Genomic DNA, 23,005 nt, shown 5'->3' with positions numbered 1-23,005 from the left:
ACTCCCATCCACAATTGCTTCAAAGAGAATAAAATACTTAGGAATCCAACTTACAAGGGATGTGAAGGACCCCTTCAAGGAGAACTATAAACCACTGCTCAATGAAATAAAAGAGGATACAAACAAATGGAAGAACATTCCATGCTCATGGATAGGAAGAATCAATATTGTGAAAATGGCCATACTGCCCAAGGTAGTTTATGGATTCAATGCCATCCCCATCAAGCTACCAATGACTTTCTTCACAGAATTGGAAAAAACTACTTTAAAGTTCATATGGAACCAAAAAAGAGCCCACATTGCCAAGTCAATCCTAAGCCAAAAGAACAAAGCTGGAGGCATCACGCTACCTGACTTCAAACTATACTACAAGGCTACAGTAACCAAAACGGCATGGTATTGGTACCAAAACAGAGATATAGATCAATGGAACAGAACAGAGCCCTCAGAAATAATGCCGCATACCTATAACTATCTGATCTTTGACAAACCTGAGAAAAACAAGCAATGGGGAAAGGATTCCCTATTCAATAAATGGTACTGGGAAAACTGGCTAGCCATATGTAGAAAGCTGAAACTGGATCCCTTCCTTACACCTTATACAAAAATTAATTCAAGATGGATTAAAGACTTAAACGTTAGACCTAAAACCATAAAAACCCTAGAAGAAAACCTAGGCATTACCATTCAGGACATAGGCATGGGCAAGGACTTCATGTCTAAAACACCAAAAGCAATGGCAACAAAAGCCAAAATTGACAAATGGGATCTAATTAAACTAAAGAGCTTCTGCACAGCAAAACAAACTCCCATCAGAGTGAACAGGCAACCTACAAAATGGGAGAAAATTTTCGCAACCTATTCATCTGACAAAGGCCTAATATCCAGAATCTACAATGAACTCAAACAAATTTACAAGAAAAAAACAAACAATCCCATCAAAAAGTGGGCAAAGGATATGAACAGACACTTCTCAAAAGAAGACATTTATGCAGCCAAAAGACACATGAAAAAATGCTCATCATCACTGGCCATCAGAGAAATGCAAATCAAAACCACAATGAGATACCATCTCACACCAGTTAGAATGGCAATCATTAAAAAGTCAGGAAACAACAGGTGCTGGAGAGGATGTGGAGAAATAGGAACACTTTTACACTGTTGGTGGGACTGTAAACTAGTTCAACCATTGTGGAAGTCAGTGTGGCGATTCCTCAGGGATCTAGAACTAGAAATACCATTTGACCCAGCCATCCCATTACTGGGTATATACCCAAAGGACTATAAATCATGCTGCTATAAAGACACATGCACGCGTATGTTTATTGTGGCACTATTCTCAATAGCAAAGACTTGGAACCAACCCAAATGTCCAACAATGATAGACTGGATTAAGAAAATGTGGCACATATACACCATGGAATACTATGCAGCCATAAAAAATGATGAGTTCATGTCGTTTGTAGGGACATGGATGAAATTGGAAATCATCATTCTCAGTAAACTATCTCAAGGACAAAAAACCAAACACAGCTTGTTCTTACTCATAGATGGGAATTGAACAATGAGAACACATGGACACAGGAAGGGGAACATCACACTCTGGGGACAGTTGTGGGGTGGGGGTAGGGGGGAGGGATAGCATTAGGAGATATACCTAATGCTAAATGGCGAGTTAATGGGTGCAGCACACCAGCATGGCACATGTATACATATGTAACTAACCTGCACATTGTGCACATGTACCCTAAAACTTAAAGTATAATAATTAAAAAAAAAAAAACTCTTATGAAGCTAAGCAAATGATGTTTCTTCTGTCTGGAAGATCTTTCGTTCCTTTTTTTTTAATTTTAGAAATCTGTCTAATTCAATTTAATCCTTTAAACTCCATCAGGGCTAAGGCATATTAGCAGCTTTCAATGAAACCCCAAGGCTGAGTTTGGTGTATATCTTATATCCTTGCATAGCACCTTACGATTGGTTTATCAAAGCACTTGTCACACTGTATTAAAACTATGGGTTTCTTTTATTTTTCTCCTTTCCTGGATAATGAGTTTTGAAAACAGTAGCCCAGGGTGTAGCACCTTGATTCTCTTATAGTAAGCAGTAAGTAAATAACTAAGTGAATATATAAATGCAGATGTACCAAAGTGGATCATCATTAGAGATGTTATAGGAACTAATACTTTATTTCAAAGACAACTATATGCCTTTTTATCCCCTGAGTTGTTCCAAATAAGTGTTAATTAGCTTAAAAAGAAACATAAAATACAGAAGAGTATCCTAAATTACAAGCAGATATGAAAGATGAAGTAAATGAAAAGTAAATTTAGGGGCATAAAATGGATCCAGAAATAAAACACTAAGGTGATGCCTATGAATTCAAATAACTCTGTTTTCTTGTAGTCCCATGATAGTGCCTTTGCCCTACTCAAACTTTGAATACCGAGATTTTCCCTTTATTCAAGGTGATGGCCATTTGTGATCTGCAATTTCTTCTAGTCTTAAGTCTGACATATTGCCTAAATTGCCCAAGGTTTTGGAGAAAACTTTAGAAGTAGCTTAAAAAAACTGGTCATTTCCCTAGAAGCCTCCTCCTCTTACTCCCCAGTGGCTTCTCATTTCAAGCTTCTGTATAATTGTACTAAGTTATACTAATGGGAACATTCAATTCCACATGTTTGGAGCTATTTTATTGGAAGATAACATGAATATTTGCATAAATGAATATGCAGCAGATGCAAAATAATACACAAATATGTGCCTGTAACTTATTGGATAAAAAACTTACTTCACAGCGCACCCAAAAATGACTTTACTATTTATTTGATCATAGGAAGAATTAATCAATTCTATTTTACTGAAAACGTGTGTACAAAATAATTTCTGATACCAAATAAAATGGTCAATATTTAGACCTGACTTCCGTGAGTAAAAATCGAAATAACGTCTAGAGCTCTTTTCACCTTAGTCTGGTTGGCTCTTTGTTTTTTTCCAATTAGCAGCTCTTTTTACTGACATCTGTTTTGTTCTTCAAAATCAGGGCAATTATTAAATGTTTTAATATCTCTGCATCTCAATTTTCTTATCTATAAAAAATGGAATTAGTGCTGCTTCTCTCTGAGTAAAAACAGTATGCAAATTTCAGGTTATCTTTATTGAATCCACCTGGATATTTGGGGAGAAAAAAATAGTATTAGAAGTATATTAGTCAAGACACCATCTACTAATTTTCCTGGGAGAAAAAAAATTAATTGTGAGGCAAACCTAATATCTTTTCTCTATTTTGCCTAGTAGAATGATTCACCTGGAGGACTCTGAACTGTTTAACCCTTTATTTATTCAACAACTATTTTTGGACACCTTTTTATGGAGCAGGTACTGTTCTAAGTAACAGGAACACATCAGTACATCAGTGTACAAAGGACAGCAAAATCCTTTTCCACATAGAGCTGACATTCTGGAGTCAGTTCACTTACATTCACATATATGTATATATTTATAACATTTATAAATTTACAAATATATATAAATAAGGTATTATTGCCCTGAACTTACAGAAGTGAAAACTGAGAGTCAGGGAAGTAAAATACCTCACGCAAGGTTTCAAAGGCCCAGTAAATTATGGACCAGTAAGTTACCTGTTAATACTTATAGTAAATTATATCTGACCATAAGGCCCACATTTCCAAAACTGGCACTCTTAACTGGAAGAATACATACAAATGGAGTGGAGAACAGATGGCCTCTGTCACAAGATTAGGGAACTCCATTCATTTTACTATTATTAGTAACCTTCATATTAAAGGGGTAGGTCTTCCATTCCTTGCTGATTTCTTATCCCTGGGATTCTACTTTCTTACACAAATCTATATTACTTGATTCATCACACTTTCTAAATTTTTCAAATTCTATATTTGACTTCTAATAAATCAGCTTTTTGATTTTCACTGTGATCTTCCCTTTTCTAACCAGATTTTTCCTGTGTCCTGTTTTTTTTTTTTGTTTGTTTTGTTTTTCAATTCACTTGAATCCATGGGCTTTCTGAGACTCATTCATTCTTTCATTTTGTAATTTACAATAACAACTATGAACCTAGTGTCCACAAGGCTTCTGCTAAGAACAGAACATGAATGTAAATAAAATGGGGAATCTGTCCAAGTCTAAATCCACTAGTTCCCTTTGGCTTAGCTAATCAAATGTCTCAATTTTTTTTCTCGTGTGTGTGTGTGTGTGTGTGTGTGTGTGTGTGTCACAAGGTTTAATTATGATAATTTTCATGACCCCTTTTCATTATTTTATTTTTTTAAAAAGTGGACAAGAAATACACGCATACACAAACACATAAGCAAAAAGTTACGAATAAAGACATGGAGAATAAACACCTAAGATCCCCCTACTTAGAAATAACCCATTGAATTAATGCTTACAAATTTCTTTCTATCTATAGTAAGGCTTTCTGTGAATAACTCAAAATGAACTGATTTATTCAACCAACCAACTAGCTCTATCTGTATAATCAATTATATAGTCAATTATATCAATTACCTCAACAAACTGCTATGTAATTAAATTGAACAGAAATCCACAATGTTGTTTATTGTGTATATATGGTATGATGTTATTTATTGTATATGTATATTTTCTATATATAGTATATGTATTGTATATGTATTGTACATATTGTATATGTATTGTATATGTATATTTTCTATATATAGTGAACATGGCAGATGTATTAGACAAATAATAAAACATTAAACATTTCTAAATTTCAGGGAACCTAAATCTTCTCAAATTGACTTACCACATAACTGAATCTACCAGAGCTTATGAAAATGTATTATATTTCATCTTGAACCCCGATTGGGGAAAGGGACAAAGTTTCTCTTCAAATTATAACTCATGAAGCTACTATAATTCTAGGTGCACAATCAATATTGATTAATAAAGATGAAAGGAAGGGCCGTCTTGAACCTGGCATGATACTATCTTCAGGGAATCTTCAGGTTATCAGGGGATGTGTAGCTCCATGCTGATAACATAGACCACTGTGCTCAATTTTGGGCTTTGACAAACTAAACTTTGTTCAGTAGGCTTTGGCTAATTTCCTCTGGGAAATCAGCTCAGCAAAATCTACAAGTAGTTCTCAATTTTTGAACTTTAAAGGGCCAAGTTCACAAAATTAACACTTTGCAAATCTTTCATAACAAGAAACATTTTCAGACATACTCACAATCACATCTCCTTCACACCTGAGATATCACTTATATATGTGTGGCACCAGTATTAAACACAATTAGTAGTAAACAAAACCAGTATTAAACCGTTTTTCATGGAACATTTGGAAAAGGGTGAATTATCAAAGGTATGATTCAGGGAGAAGCAAATGGCAAAAGTTATTGTTTAAAATCATTTGAAAATCCTGTTGGGTCTATTTTCTTAACATGAGACAAGTTAATATTATGTCTGCAGCAATATGTCGACTTATAACTGTACTTATCTACCTGAAATTTTTTCTTAAAAAAGGTAGCCTCTGTCATGATTTAAAAAGCACTTCCCTACTGTTTTAAACTTTTCTCCCTTTTTCCTACTGTTTTCCCTCTTAAGTTAAAGTGATTAACAAAGTCTTATTCTCTACCTATTCTAGAGTGTCTGACACCCTGATAAAGCCAATAAAACACCTTTGTTAGCCCGATAGAATGTCTTCAGGCTCTACCTCAAATGTTCCAGCTCCCATCTTGTGTTAGAAGAGAATTCTGCATGGGTCTTTCACATTTCTGCACACTTTGTAAGCAGAGACACTGACAGCTTTTGTTTCTATCTTTTCAGTCTTGGAAGACAGAAGTAGTTCTCCCTATGGAGTAAAGGGCAGATTTGTTTACAATCCAGTTTAATAAAGATAATTTCTCTCTCTATGGCAAAGGGCAGGTTTGTTTGCTGCCATTATATATTTTTTTAAAAAAGAATTTTCTGAAGCTCAGGGTGCTTCAACTATGACATAAGCCCACTGTGTACAGTTGTCACCTAGCCCTCATCTTATCACCTCGTAGTAACTGGGTCTTAAGGAACTGATGCAAGAAAATGACAATACTCTGACTACTTCTATTGCTATGAGTAATACACTGCCTTTTGTCTTTGTCCGCTGCATCCATGAAACTGCTGTAGACTCTTCAGCGTTCCTGGTATCTTTTTTCCCCAGTTTCTGTTCTTTTGCTTTATGGACAGACTCTCTTCTATCTATTTAGTTCCCTACTCAAACTATCTATTTAGTTTCTGCCTCCTTAAGTTGACTTTCTCGGTCTAAATTTCCTGCTTAACTAGGGAAAAGAGAATCCGATTAAATAAGTGGCAACAAACTAAAGTCAGAGGAAGAAAAAGTGTTAATTCAAAAACAGTTGTGGCTTGTATATGGAGTATAGGTCCCATGCAAATCTGTACAGCAGCTGGGTTTTCAATTTCATGCCTATCAGAGACATCATTTTAAAGACCTATTGGGTCTTGGAGTTCAAGAGGATTGCTGGGCTGGGTGCCTTGTTTATTTGACAGATTTTACTCTGCTTTTTCATTTCTTAGTGCTCACTGCTAAAAATATTCTTTCCTTAGTAGATATATGTCTCTCTTCCCTCCCCTCCACTTCCCAAGCCCTCAACCCTCCAACAATAAAATCAGTATACACATATTCAGAAAAGCATGGCTAGTGATAAATAATCAGGAATTTTTACTTGTTTACTACCTCTTATTTCAGAGTTCCAGAGGGATGAGCAGTAGCCCTCTGCAATAAGAGTCCTGAGAATCAGTGGGAACCTCTTAAAATTCAGGTTTCCAGGCCATACACTCCCCATCCCAAGGATCCTGATTCAGCATGGCTGATGTGGGTCCCAGGAGTTTTCCATTTTTAATGAGTTTCTTTGGCGATTTTGCTACAATTTGTTTGCAGAACACTCCATGAGAAATACTGCTCCAAAAACTGCCTCCTGACTTGATATCATGCACATTTGTGCAATATAATAGAGACAGTTCAACCCTAAGTATATAGATTAGTCACTGACAAATGTTAGTTGATGACAGTGATTTGCTCTGGTGTACAGCTCAACTGTTAGGAGTGTTTTGAAAGTTATTTTTTGGCCCATGAAACTGAAAGACTCATATTAATATGAAACAACTGCTGATTAGCTTTAACATTTCTGGATATATTTGGAACAATTTCTTCTGATCTGTGGCATAATACCACGTGCACATTATTAGCAAGGACCATATATAGAAAGACAAGTAAGTACAATTTTAAAAATGAAAACTATAGTTTGTAAATACTTTGGGTAAAATACAATTATCCCAAAGGTATTTTATTTGAAGAAGTTAAACGGTATGAACATTTTTTAGATAAAGACTTAGGGGAGATTTTTGAAAAGTAAAAACAATTGTAGTCATTACCATTGAGATCATAAGATATATAATAGGATGTTACTGGAAAATCATCTTATATCAGTGTGGTGGGAGCATTGAGGAAAAGTGTGTAACATACTAGCATTGACGGTTCTGCAGGTATCCAATTTATATTCTAACTTCTTAACAACAATGCTTATGGAAAAATTCTTTCTTCACTTTCTTTTTCCCAAACGAAATAGAAATAAGTCACCCAACTAACAGAAGCATCACACTTCAGCTCTTTTCTTTGAGTACAGACCAGTATATTTCATTTTCATCAGGTTTGATTGGGAGTTACACACTTAAATTTAGTGTTAGTGCACTTCGGGTAAAGCTCATGAGGGAAACACCAGCATATGGCTACAGTGCTTTTGAGGTAAGGACACCACAGTTTAGAATGCCAGGAACTAGGAGAGTATTAAACACATTTCACTCCGTACATCAAACTGAATTATTGTGGGTTTACTTGGGACAATTGTTACATTAACCAATTTAACCAACATTTCAACATCTACACATCTTCAGTGTTAGTAGGTGATTTTTACCAATAGACAACCTCTTAAAAACAGCAACACAAATTTCAGTCAGAATTTTTCAAGGTGTTTTATCTTTTCTCAGAACTTATCTTGATAAAAGGTGGTGACACTTACAGTTGACAACAACTTTTACTTTCCTCACATCTGGGAATGACACATCATTTTCCGCACTGCATTCATATTCCCCAGCCTGGTCCCTTGTAATTCCATAAATGTCCAAATATTGTCCATTTTCAAATGGTTTTGCTATAAAAAAGAATACAGCATGTTTAATTGTAGCCGCCTGAGGCTTCATTCAAGTAAAACAACAATTTCATGACTTCTTACAAGATATTGCTGACAAAACAATTCCAAATGAAACTGGGGAATTATTAAACCTTTTGTTCTTCTATGTTCAGAGGAAAACTCAGAGAAAAAACAGAAGCAAAACGAGGTATATTATAACAACTATTTCCCCAGAACAGGATATACATGTGTTCTTTTTAATTGATTGTGGTCTCCTAACCTCTTCACACATCAAATAGACTCTGCACATTTCTGTAATTGAGTTCAACAACCTCTGAGCAGTGTAGATGAAATTCACTAATATGACTTGGTACATATTGACTTTTCTACCGTGTGAGCTAGAAACTTGACACTTAACCTAACTAAATGTTACTTTTCTTTTGGGGGAAATCTCCTACCCTTATTCAAGGATTCAAGTCAGATGTCTTGAAAAAAGTATATATATATATTTAATCATTGCTATATTTTGGTTTCCAAAATTATTAATGCTGCCAAGAAAGGTACAGTGTACACGCTATATATAACTCACGCAATAAATCTTGGAAAAAATAATTGTCCCTCTAAGGGTTAAGTTTTCACAAAAGCAAACTAAATTATCTTTATTTTTAAATATTCGTGAGAAAACATTCTATGTGACAAAAAATAGCAGCAGAATAGAAATATAAAGATGTAATAACAGAAGAAAGACTACCCCCAAATGAATGAGATTTGAGAAAATAAAGGCTCCTTCCTTTAATAATGGAATTTTTGTTTATTTGAAAACATCGAGTCATTGAATAGGATCCTAATTATCAGAAGTGTGGCAAAGGTAGCATAAGCCTTTGTGAATTTCAAGAGAGGAGACCCTTCTACCTCCTTGCACAGGCCTTGAAAAAAATCACATTCCAGTGCATATCAAAGGGAATTGTGGAATGAAGCAATGCTTCTATTAAATTGTTTGTTTTCAAAAGTCAATATTATTTTTATCTTCCCCTTTCTAGCTTGTCAAAACCACTGTAATGATATAGAAATTGGAGAACTAGTAAGAATGTTCATTTTAATGAAACAAACAAAATAAATTTTAGTTATGGCCCTCCAAACCTAAAGTCCATCCCAATAATTTTCCCCCAATGTTCCCCCATGTACTTCCGTGTCTGGGCCTTTATTAACTGTGGCATGGTCTGCCCTCCAGGTAACTATGAGTTTGCTAATTGAAATCTTCAGTGTTTAGAATATATATGATTAAGTAGTATTTCCATTTATCTATCTAATCCTAGTTGTAGAGAAGGGGAATGTAAGACTTCTGAAGTGGTAGTTGGCTCTTTTAGTCTTATTTTCACTATTGTAATGAAGATACTCTAGGCTTAAATGTGTCTGTAAAACCTATTGATGTATATATCAAAAAAAAACACTTCACTTCCAAGAATTTTTAAAATATAACTTAAATTATAAAGAGTAAGGATGGTATTAAATATAAATTAAAGTATGAGGAACATTAATATACTACATCAGGTACTGATGGGAAGACATGAGATTTGGAGGGATCAGGGGCAGAATAATATGGTATGGCTGTGTCCCCACCCGAATCTCAACTTGAATTGTATCTCCCAGAATTGTCACTTGCTGTGGGAGGGACCTAGTGGGTAATTAAATCATGGGGGCTGGTCTTTCCATGCTAGTCTCATAATAGTGAATAAGTCTCATGAGATATGATGGGTTTATCAGGGGTTTCTGCTTTTGCTTCCTCCTCTTTTTTCTCTTCCTGCCACCATTTTGCCTCCCACCATTTTTCTGAGGCATCCTCAGCCATGTGGAACTGTATGTCCGATTAAACCTCTTTTTCTTCTCAGTCTCAGGTACATCTTTATCAGCAGTGTGAAAGGGAACTGATACAACAACATAATAGAAAATTCAGAAAATTTGACATTTCGTTAGAGAAGGTAGATTAATCTTTTCTTTTAGCCAATGATTGATCATGTCATAAATAAAAATATTTACCTTTTTAAATTTTTATTATTATATGTAAGGAACCATATGCTCTCTTAAATTCTACAGTTAACCTTAAACTTATGAGGTAAATTCCATTACATAGAATAAGATTATGATAGTTAAAGAGATTAAGTATCTTGCTAAAGAGCCCAGTTACACATATGAAACCCAGAACTAACTTAAAAACCTACATGCCTGATTTGTATATGACTGAAAGACTACATTAACTCTCTCATTTGTGAATGGTTACTTAGCTCACTAAACTAAATTAAAACATGTATGTGTCATTCTTAGAACTATACAGCACTATATGTTAATTTAATCTCTGAAAGATGCTATTTGTACTTATATCAGTTGTCTATGGCTGCCATAACAAATTACCACAAATTGACTGCTTAAAACCAGTAAATTAACCACGTCAATTCAATATCTGAAAAATTCTATTGGTACTTGTATTAGTATTTTATTGCTGCCATAACAAATTACCACAACTTTACTGACTTAAAACCATGCGAATTTATTTCCTTATAGTTCTTTAGGTCAGAAATCTAGCAGAAGACTATGGTAACCAGAATAATGGGCCCCTCAAAGTTATTCACATCCTATTCACTAAAGTGATTAGCTTATATGACAATAGGAACATTGCAGATGTGAATAATGTTAAGGACCTTGAGATAAGCAGAGTTCTGGGAAGGACAATACTAATTGCATGAATTCTTAAAAGTAGAAGAGGTAGACAGAAGAGTGAGTCAAAGAGATGAAAAATGATAAAGGCTCTACCAATCACTGTTGATTTTGAATATGGAGGAAGTAGAGCATGAGCCCAGAAAAGCTGTGGCCTCTGGAAACTAAAATGTCCCTCAGCTGACAAAAAAAATTCATTATCCTTTAAAACCTCCAAAAAGGGACACATCCTATCAACACCTTGCTTTGAGTCTGATGAGACCAGTGCTGAGTTTCTGACCTACAGAATTGAAAGATAATAAATTTTTGCTCTTTTTAGCCACTAAGTTTGTGGTAATTGGTTATAGCAACAGTATAAAACTAATACAGTGTCTCACTGGATTAAAATCAATGTGTCAGAGGTTCAGGATTCTTTTCTGGAGATCTGTTTCTTTGTTTTTCAGGTTGTAGGGAGAATTAAGTTTCCTGCTGTGCAACAGTGAAGTCTTCATTTTCTTGGTGGCTGTTAGCTTATGGCCATTTCCAGCTTTTGGAGGCTACAAGCATTCCCTGACTCATATTCCCCTTTCTCCATTTTCCAAACCAGCAAATGTTGGGTCTTTATCCCACTTTGAATCTCTACTGCCTCTACTCCAGTCTCAACTCTCCGACCACTCTACTGTTTTCTTCTTTCACTTTTAAGGATTCATGTGATTAAACTGAGCCCACCTGCCTAATCTAATTTCCTCATCTCTAGCTCCTAACCTTAATCACATCTGCAAAGTGTCTTTTACCATGTAAGGTAACATGGTCATATACTCCAAAGACTAGGGCATGGACATCTTTGGAAGCCATTATTCTGCACAGTTTTCTATCAATTTTCCTTAGATTTTGCAGTTCTACTTGCATATACAAATTTTAATTTAATTTTAATATTTGTCAAAGGCAATAGGTAAAGAAACACACGTGATGTAATTTATGAATTGCTGAGGTTATTAATCTCTCTGAATAATACAAATGAAGTTCAGAAAAATAAATTTAATGAAGACATTCATTTTGAAGCAAAAAAAATTTCATGACACTATACCACAAATCTATCAAGTAATGTAAGTCTGAGAAGTGTTGTTAGAGCACAGAAATAATGGAGCTTATGGAGCAATAAGAGGAGGTATATGGGTAGATGAAATTATGGAAGTCATCTACTGAAATGATTCTAACAGGTTTCAAAAGCAAATAAAAGTAATTAGTAAGAAAAACTTCAAGCTTTTGAGTTTTTTTGGTTACATATTTGTAATAATCCAGTAGAGAGCACTGAAGGAAAATTTTTAAATCAGCTCAAAATCAATTGTTTCTTTTCTTCCTGCCTTCCTACCTACCTTCTTTTCTTCCATTTATACATTCATTCAATGGATATTAATTGTGACAAGATCTCTGACCACTGAATAAGGTTGTTTCCCTTTCAAAGTTTATTGGGAAACGAAAGTATAAGTGGGCAATTTCAATGAAGTATGATAACTACTACATTTGGCATAAATATAGGGTGTTATGCTGTCATAATTCCACTGTCATAACTTAAAGGAAGATTTCTGAACATTTGGTTATGCCAGAACAGTAATTTCATAGGGGTAGGTAGAAGAGACTCTGGAGCTATAAAGAGAAGTTATAGCTTAGAAGGCCTTGTATTCCATGTGAAGAATTTGGATTATAAATTGAGGAATTATTAGAATAACGTAAGTTAAAAAGTATTAGAATATTTTAAAGCATTACATTTCTAAATATTACATATTTTTAAATATTACATTTTAAAAGATAACTCTGGCATTCAGATCGCTATTATATTTAGGAACAATGGCCAGACTTACCTTCTTGCCATAAACCAGTAAAGAATGAGCAACACTCATTTAAAAAAAAAAAAAAAAAAAAAAAAACCCTTTCAGACATTGGACAGTAAGAAGCACAGAACTTTGATCTCTAATGGAAGAGAAGTAAACACAGTGACCCCCACAATTAATATTCATGGCTTTCTATCTCATGCAATTTTCAGATCCCAGGCTCACAGAGGTGGAAACTAGAGCCCAGTGGTCTTGCATTGTCAAGGAAAGAGAGATTGGAATTCAGGTAGACCAAGGGGATGGAAGTAGTGGTGCAGGTTTTAAAGAGAAGGAACTCATACAGACAAAAAGCTACAGAAATCTACATGTGTTTTCTTGTCATTGCTGAGTACTAGGCTGTACTTGCATAGGCAAAAAATCCCATAAATCTGAAGAAAAAACAAACAACTGGGCATTTGTAAGACAGACAATTTCTAGAGCTCAAACAAGGTAAAGAGATATTGATCTTTGATCAACAAGAATATAATCACCAGAGACTGATGGAGATTCCAAAGGGCTAATGCCTTAGTTGTATGGCTGAATAAAAGCCAGAATAAAGACTCTTTTTGGCCTATCCTTTAAAGCTTAATAACAAGGTTTAATGGACCAAAATAATTTGCAGGTGATACAGGAGCCTGTTTAAAAAAAAGTCCAACACTTTTTAAAGGAACAAAACAAAATCTAAACACTTAACAACATAATGTCCAATATCCAATTTTAAAAATGACTAAACATTTAAACAAACAGAAATCTCTGAACTATAACTAGTGGAAAAACAGTCAATAGAAAGAGACCTAGAAATGAAAAAAAAATGGAAATAAGAGAAAAAATTTAAATACAGTTGGCTATAATTATGTTGAAGTCTTTACAAAAAATAAATATAATGAAGAAACAAATGGCAGATAGAAAAAAATGACACAATAAACATTATTTATATAGCAACACAAAATATATGAAATTAAGTCTTAATTGGAAGAAATTAACAGTGTATTAAACACCAAAGAAAAAAATATTGTTAACTTGAAGGCAGAGCAAGAGTACATAACATTTCCAAATTGAAGAAGAGAGAAAGAAAAATACTAAAAACCAAACAAACAAATAAAAATACAGATCCTCAATGATATATGGAATAATAAAAAATTGTCATATATAAATATTGGGGGTCCCATAAAGGGGACAGAAAAAATATATTAAGAAATAAAGGTTGAATGGTTTCTGAATTTGATGCATACACTAAAATAGCAAATATAAGACATTAATCATGACAAAGAAAAGTAGACAAAGAAATACAAATCACACAAAAGAATATCATAATGAAATTGCTAAAAACCAGAGGAAAAGAGAAAATCTAAAAAGGAGCCAGAGATAAAATACACATTTTACACTAAGAAACTGAAATAAGAATTATTGCAGACTTCTTGTTTAAAACTATGCAAGCCAAGAGAAAATAGAATCTCTCTCTCTCTCTCTCTCTCACACACACACACACACACACAAGAGATTTAAAATCAATTTTGTAAGCTTTGACCTTAAAAAGTTGGAAAAGAAAGAACAAATAAAAGTTAAAGTAAATAGAGTTATGGAAATAGTAAAGATGATAAATTATTAAAATTGAAGATGAATAGTCAACAGTAAAGCTCAATGAAACCAAAAGCTAGTGCTTTAAAAGATCACTAAAATGGAAAAATCTTAACCAGACTAATAAAGAACAAAAAGAGATGACACAAGTTACCAATTATCAGAAGTGAAGGAGAAAAATAGTACACCTCCAAGAAAAATTAAGTAGCTATTAAGCTAATATTAAGACAACTACTTGTCAATTAATTTAACAGTTTAGATTAAGTGTACACATTTCTTGAAAAATAGAAATTTCTATATTAATTTAGAAAAAATAAAAAATCTGAATATTTAGTATATGCAATTGCAAGAAATTGACTTTGTAATTAAAAGATCACTCACAGAGAAAACTTCAAGATCATATCTCTATTAAACCTTTAAGAAATAAATAATACCAAACCTACACAAATTCTTTCTGACAATGGAGTGGGTTAATGCTCCAATTCATTTTATGTCACTATTATTACCCTAATATCAGGACAAAAAGTATCAAAAGAAAAAATAATACCTCTTAAGAACATTGACACAAAAATCTCTTAACAAATTTTTGGTATACCAATCTAGGGATATATAAATATGATAATACACCATGATCAAGTACAGTTTATTCCAAGGTTGAAAAGATGATTGTGTAACCAAAAAAAAAAAATTAAACAATATGAGTCACTACATTTACAACAATAACAATATATGGGTATATTAACATGCAGATAATTCATTGAAAAATTCAACATTTATTCAATATTTTAATTTTTTTCATAAAATTGGGATTGAGGAGAATTATCTCAACCTGCCAAAGACTTCTATGAAAAATAACACCTGACCTCATACTTAATGATGAAATGATGTTTTCTTACTAATATGAGGATGAAGGCAAGGTTATCTACTCTAACCTATATCTCACACTTTATACATAAATTAACTCAATATGCATCATTGACTTAAATTTGAATCATATTACCCTAAATACGATTTAGAAGGAAACAACGAAGAAAATATTTGTGACTCTGGGTTGAGCTAAAGGTGTTTAGATATTACACAGAAAGCAAAACTATATAAGGATATACTAATAAGTGGATATCATCAACATTTTATAAAAACAAAAACTTTTGCTTTGGAAAAGACACCATTAATCACATAAAAGGAAGGAAACATTTTTAAACCACATATTAGACAAAGAACATGTGTCCAGAATGTATAACAAATTTTGAAAGTCAGTAAAAACATACAACCCAAATAAGAAATAGGCCAGGCCTGGCGTGGTGGTGGGTGCCTGCAGTCCCAGCTACTCAGGAGGCTGAGGCGGGAGAATGGTGTGAACCCAGGAGGTGGAGCTTACAGTGAGCTGAGATCGGGCCACTGCACTCCAGCCTGGGTGACAGACTGAGACTCAGGAAAAGAAAGGAGGGGAGAGGAGAGGAGGGGAGGGGAGAGGAGAGGAGAGGAGGGGAGAGGAGGGGAGGGGAGAGGAGAGGAGAGGAGGGGAGGGGAGGGGAGGGGAGGGAAAGAGAGAAAGAAAGAGAGAAAGAAAGAAAGAAAAGAAAGGAGAGAGAAAGAGAGAGAAGGAAGGAAGAAAGAGAGGAAGGATGGAAGGAAGGATGGAAGGAAGGAAGGAGGGAGGGAAGGAAGGAAGGAAGGAAGGAAGGAAGGAAGGAAGGAAGGTAGGAAGGAAGGAGGGAGGGAGGGAGGGAGGGAGGGAAGGAAGGAAGGAAGGAAGGAAGGAGCCAGAAGGCAAGAGGCAGTCCAAGATGGCAGAATAGAAAGCTCCAGGTATCATTCCTCCAACAAGGACATCAAGTTAACAACTATCTACACAGAAGAAAAACACTTTCATAAGAACCAAAATTCAGGTGAGTACTCACAGTACCTGGTTTTAACTTCGTATTGCTGAAAGAGGTACTGAAGAGATTTTTAAAATAACAATCCTAAATCACCAATGCCACCCCCTTCCCCAACCCTCCAGATGCAGCTGTGTGGTGAACAGAGCATCTTTGGACACTGGGGGAGGGAGACCACAACAGCTGTGAGGCATTAAACTCAGTGCTGTCTTGTTAGAGCAGAAAGGAAAACCAGATCAAACTCAGCTGATGCCCATCTGCAGAAGGAGGATTTAAACCAGCCCTAGCCAGAGGGGAATTGCCAACCCAAGTGGTTTGAATTTGAGTGCCTGCAGACCTTATGACTAAGGGCCAAAATGCTTTCAGCCTCTAAATAAACTTGAAAGGCAGTCTAGGCCGTAAGGACTGCAACTCTTAGGTGAGTCCTAGGGAAGAACTAGGCCCAGACACAGTGGACTGGGAGGTACACAATATATTGAGATATCAGTTGGGGCAGCCAAGAGAATGCTGACATCCCCATTCCCCTAACCCCAGGCTGCCACAGTTTGCTGCTCCAAAACAACAACAACAACAACAACAAAATACCCCTTGTTTCTGCTAGAGGACAGGAGAGTAAAGAGTGGGGAGGACTTTGTCTTGCACCTTGAATACCAGCTCAGCAACAGCAGAATAGGGCATGGATCAGACTCAAAAGGCCCCCATTCCAGGCCCTAGCTTCCAGATGACATTTCTAGACACACCCTGTGTCAGAAGGAAACCCACTGCCTTACAGGAAAGGACCCAATCCTGCCAGCATTCATCACCTGCTAACTAAGGAACATTGGGCCCTGAATAACCAGCAATGATACCCAGGTACTGCATTGAGGGTCTTGGTGAGCTTCTGAGATTTGCTGGATTCAAGTGAGACTCAGTACATTACCAGCTGATGATTATGGGACACTGGGGGAGGGAGACCACAACAACTGTGAGGCATTAAACTCAGTGCTGTCTTGTTAGAGCAGAAAGGAAAACCAGATCAAACTCAGCTGATGCCCATCTGCAGAAGGAGGATTTAAACCAGCCCTAGCAAGAGGGGAATTGCCAATCCAAGTGGTTTGATTGAGAGTGCTTGAGAAAAGCAAAGGAAAAAAGTTAAGGGGTCTTTGTTTTGCAACTTAGGTCCCTACGCTGCCACAGGGGTTGGAGCACCAAGAGTGGGCTCTTGGGCTCTCTGATTCTAGGAGCTGACTCCGGGGTGGCATTTCTGAACTTGCCCTGGGCCAGAGGGGAGCCCACTGCCCTCAATGGTGAGTTCCAGGTCAGGCAGCATTCACATAAGCTGACCTAAGATACTTTAGGTCTTAAGGGGACATCAGTGGTAGGCTGAGAGTGCTCCTCATGGCCAGGGTTGGTAGTGGCTACAGGGTGAGGCTCCTCTGCCTTTGGAAAGGGGAGGGAAGGGTGGGAAGAACTGTGTCTTTCAGTTTGAGTGCCAGCTCAGCCAGAATACAATAGAAGATCAGGTATACTTCTAAGGTTTCTGACTCTAGTCCCTGATTCTCAGATGGCAGTTCTGGACCCACCCAGGGCCTGGGGGACCTCGCCATCCTGAAAGAAAGGACATGGGCCTGGCTGGCTTTTCTGCTTGCTGACTATAGAGCCCCAGGGCTGTGAGTGAACACAGGCGGTAGCCAGGGAGTCATTACAGCAGGCCTGGGGAGAAACCCAGAGCTATGTTGACTTCAGGTCTCACCTTATGCAATCACAGTGGTGGTGGCCACAGGGGTGCTTGTGTCACTATACCCCCAGGTTCAGGTGGCTCAGGACAGAGATGGAGATTGTATGTTTGTGAGAAAGTAAAGGAAGAGAACAAGAGCTTCTGTCTGGCAATTCAGAGAATTCTCTCACATCTTGTCCAAGACCATCAAGGCAATTCCTCTAAGAGTCTGCAAGAACCACAGCATTACTGGGCTTGGGATGCCCATAAAGCAGGAATAGCTTAGATCACAACACCAAAGTCCTTTCAAATAACTGGAAAGCCTTTCAAAAAAGGATTGCTACAAATGAGCTCAGACAACGAAGGCTACAATAAATATAATACCTAACTTTTTAATGTCCAGACACTGAAGAACATCTACTAGAATCAACACCATTGAGGAAAACATGCCCTCAGCAAATGAACTAGAAAGGCAGCAGGTACCAACCCAGGAGAAATAGAGATGTGTGCCCTTTCAAACAGAGGATTCAACATAGCTGTGTTGAGAAAACTCAAATTCAAGATAACACCGAGAAGGAACTCAGAATTCCATCAGATAAATTTAATTATGAGATTGAAATAATTAAAAAGAATCAAGCAATAATTATGGAGCTGAAAAATGTATTTGGCATACTGAAAAATATGTTGGAGTGCTCTAATAGCAGAATGGATCAAGCAGAAGAATGAATTAGTGAACAATCTACAGATTCAGTGCAATCCCTGTCAAAATACCAGTAACATTCTTCACAGAAATAGAAAAACAAATCTAAAATTTATATGGAATCATACAAGATCCAGAATAGCCAAAGTTAGCCTAAACGGAAGGAAACAAATTACCTGACTTCAAATTATACTACAGAGTTTTAATTTTATTTTATTTTTAAGTTCAGGAGTAAATATACAGAATGTGCAGGCTTGTTACATAGGTAAACACATGTCATGGTAGTTTGGCACACAGATCATCCCATCACCAGGTATTAAGCCCAGCATCCATTAGCTCTTCTTTCTGATGCTCCCCCTCCCCACAGGTGCCCAGCATGTGTTGTTCCCCACTATGTATCCATGTGTTCTCACAATTCAGCTCCCACTTTATAAGTGAGAACATGCAGTGTTTGGTTTTCTGTTTCTACATTACTTTGCTGAGGATAATGGCTTCCAGCTCCTTCCATGTCCCTGCAAAGGACAAGTTCTTATTCCTTTCTATGGCTGCATAGTATTCCATGTTGTATATATATCATATTTTCTTTATTCAGTCTATCACTGATGGACATTTAGGTTGATTCCATGACTTTGCTATTATATTATAAACGGTGCTGCAATGAACATACAGGTGCATGTGTCTTTATAATAGAATGATTTATATTCCTTTGGGCAGATACTCAGTAATGGGATTGCTAGGTCAAATGTATTTCTGGTTCTAGGTCTTTGAGGAATCGCCACATTCTCTTCCACAATGGTTGAACTAATTTACACTCCCAGGAAGAGAACAAGAGCCTCTTTCTGGCAATTCAGAGAATTCTCTGCAGAGAATTTTGTGGAGAAAAGCATTCCTTTTTCTCCACAACCTCACCAGCATCTGTTGCTTTTTAACTTTTTAATAACAGCCATTCTGACTGGTGTGAGATGGTATCAACTCATTGTGTTTCTGATTTGCATTTCTCTAATGATTAGTGATGTTGACCTTTGTTCATGGTTGTTGGCCACATGTATGTCTTCTTTTAAGAAGTGTCTGTTCATTATACTACTGAGCTATAGTAACCAAAACAGCATGGCATGAGTATGAAAACAGACACATAGAACAATGGAACAGAATAGAGAACCGAGAAACAAATAAACACACCTACAATGAACTCATTTTTGACAAAGCTGCCAAGAACAGTGAGGAAAAGGCAGTCTCTTCAATAAAGGGTGCTGGCAAAACTGGATATTCATAAGTAAAGGGATGAAACTAGATTCCTGTTTCTCACCATATACAAAAAATCAAATAAAAGTGGATTAAAGACTTAAATTTAAGACCTCAAACTATGTAATTACTACAAGAATACATTGGGGAATATCTCCAAGGCATTGGTCTGGGTGAACATTTCTTTAGCAGTACGCTGTAAGCACAGGCAACCAAAGCAAACATGGACAAATGAGATCATATCAACTTAAAAAGCTTCTGCACAACAAAGGATATGGTCAACAAAGCAAAGGATACAGTCTATGAGTTGAAGAGACAACCCATAGAATGGGAGAAAATGTTTGCAAAGTACCCCTCTGACAAGGGATTAATAACCAGAATATATAAGGAGTTCAAACAACTATATAGGAAAATATCTAATAATCTGATGAAAAAATAAGCAAAATACTTGAATAGACATTTCTCAAAAGAAGACATACAAATAGCAAACAGGCATTTGAAAAGGCAATCAACATCATTGGTCATCTGAGAAATGCAAATCAAACCTACAGTTATTACAACCTCGCCCCAGTTAAAATGGCTAATATCCAAAAGACAAACAGTGGCAAGGATATGGAGAAAAGGGAACCCTTGTACACTGTTGGAAATGTAAATTAGCACAACCACTGTAAAGAACAGTTTAGAGATTTCCCTAAAACTAAAAATTGAGCTACCATATGATGCAGCAATCCCACTGCTGGCTATACACACAAAAGAAAGAAAATCAGTATATCAAGGAGGTATCTGTACTCCTATGTTTGTGCCAGCACTGTTTACAATTGCTAAAACTTGGAAGCAAACTAAGTGTTCATCAACAGATGAATGGATAAATAAAGTGTGGTACATATACACAGTGGAGTACTATCAAGTCATAACAAAATGAGATCCTTTCATTTGCAACAATATGGATGGAACTGGAGGTCATTATGTTAAGTGAAATATGCCAGGCACAGAAAGACAAACAATCACATGTTCTCACTTATTTGTGGTATCTAAAAATAATAATAATAATAAAAACATCAGAACTTGTGGTCATAAAGAGTAGAAGGATGATTAACAGAATCTGGGAAGGAGAATTGGGAGAGAGGTCGGGTTAGTTAATGGGTACTAAAAATTTAGAAAGAATGAATAAGATCTACTATTTGATAGCACAATAGGGCGACTATAGCCAATAATAACTTAATTATATATTTTAAATAGCTTAAAGAATGTAATTGGATTGCTTGTAACTCAAAGGATAAGTGCTTGAAGGGATGGATACCCCATTCTCCATTATGTGCTTATTTTGCATTGCATGTCTGTATCAAAATATCTCATGTACCCCATAACTATATATACCTACTATTTACCCACAAAAAAGTTAAAAAAATTTTAAATGGCCAAAATATTTGAACAAATACTTTATTAAAGAAGACACCCAATGGGAGGCCGAGGCGAGCGGATCACGAGGTCAGGAGACAGAGACCATCCTGGCTAACACGGTGAAACCCCGTATCTACTAAAAAAAAAAATACAAAAAATTAGCCAGGTGCAGTGGTGGGCGCCTGTAGTCCCAGCTATGCGGGAGGCTGAGGCAGGAGAATGGCGTGAACCCAGCGGGCGGAGCTTGCACTGAGTGGAGATCCGCCACTGCACTCCAGCCTGTGCGACAGAGCGAGACTCCACCAAAAAAAAAAAAAAAAAAGAAGACACCCAGATGGTAAATAGGTACATCAAAAGATGCTGCACATAATTAGTCATTAGGAAAATTCAATGCAAATTCAGGAAGACATTCCACTATTAGAATGGCTAAAATTTACCAAAAAAAAAAAAAAAAAAGATTAGTGCTGTTAGGAAGCAGAACAACTTGAATTCTCCTACACTGCTGGTGTGAGTGTGAAATGGTGTGGCCACTTTGGAAAACAGTTTGTCAGTTTTTCATAAAACTGAACATTCATTGACCATGTCATCTGGCAATCTCACTCCTGCATAAATAAAAACTAAATTTCAACAACTGTGTGAATGATTGTATTAGCATTACTCACAATTGCTAAAAACTGGAAACTGCCCAAATATCCTTCAATGCATGAAAGATTATGCTACATTCATTTGCCAATACATGCAATCCAATTTTCCAATAAAATTATTCATACATATAAAACATGGATGAACCTAAGACATGTTTTATTGTTTTCAAAATCCATAAATACATATTTAAATTTATTTTATTTAAACACGTGCACAAAATAAAATAGATTCAAAAGGCTATATATTGTATGATTTAATTTATTTAACGTTATAGAAATGGCAAAACTGTCAAGGTGAAGAACAGATCAGTTGTTCCAAGAGGGTGGAGAAGGGGAGGCTGGTTTAGTATTGAAGGATAGCTGAGAGAATTTCTTAGAATTATAAAATTGTTCTGTATCTTGGTTATGTTCATGGATACATGACTATGCATTTTCAAAAGCCATAAAACTATATGCTATAAATAGTGATTTTTACTTTATGTAAATATAAAGGCAAAAGCATAGTGATATACTACTATACATCTACTAAAATGACTAAATTTTAAAAGATTTACAATATCAAACGGCAATGAGGATGTGGATCACATAGAACAGTTTTTCCTAAGAAACCACATCAAAATGCTTCTCTCCCAATCCGTGTAGTCCCACAGGGAGGGACAGAGTTTTAGGAGTATTCTAATTGGTTTTTAGTTAATCATGTATTAGAAGTTCTATAAAGGTGATGTGAATTACAACTCACTTTGCTATCTGTTTCTTTAGGATTCAGCTGAAGGTTCATTTTAACATCCTATTATATTAGCTTTGTGACTTGGGGCCCTCTTGAGCAATATATTCTGTACTCCCAGTTCTGGCCAGATTAATATAACTTTGACTTTTCTGGCGTTTAATTCTTATGATAAGTTCAAGTACAGAGACAATATTCATAAAAAATTATGTGAGGAAAATTCATTTATTTCTTTACCTATTTAAAATTTTCTTTTCAGAATATGTCAGTGATATGGTTTGGATTTGAGTCCCTGGTATCCCTGCCCAAATTTCATGTCAAATTGGAGGATGGTCCTGGAGGGTGGTGACTGGATCATGGGGTCAGATTTACCCTTTGCTGTTCTCATGATA

The 23,005-nt window shown here is 36.0% G+C and overlaps 1 protein-coding gene across 2 annotated transcripts in view; it reads right to left on the bottom strand.

Moving 5' to 3' along the window:
• The window catches only part of NEGR1 (neuronal growth regulator 1), a 908,360-nt gene that overhangs the window by 284,002 nt on the left and 601,353 nt on the right, over positions 1-23,005 (bottom strand). For both annotated transcript variants that reach the window (XM_054541955.2, NM_001133577.1), the window contains 1 exon segment: positions 8,079-8,210. In XM_054541955.2, the coding sequence (XP_054397930.1) occupies positions 8,079-8,210 (132 nt within the window).

The sequence above is a fragment of the Pongo abelii genome, chromosome 1 (assembly GCF_028885655.2).
Source record: "Pongo abelii isolate AG06213 chromosome 1, NHGRI_mPonAbe1-v2.0_pri, whole genome shotgun sequence".
Classification (NCBI taxonomy): domain Eukaryota; kingdom Metazoa; phylum Chordata; class Mammalia; order Primates; family Hominidae; genus Pongo; species Pongo abelii.
The sequence above is the reverse complement of the archived record's forward strand: the minus strand, read 5'-3'. Positions and strand labels throughout refer to the sequence as shown.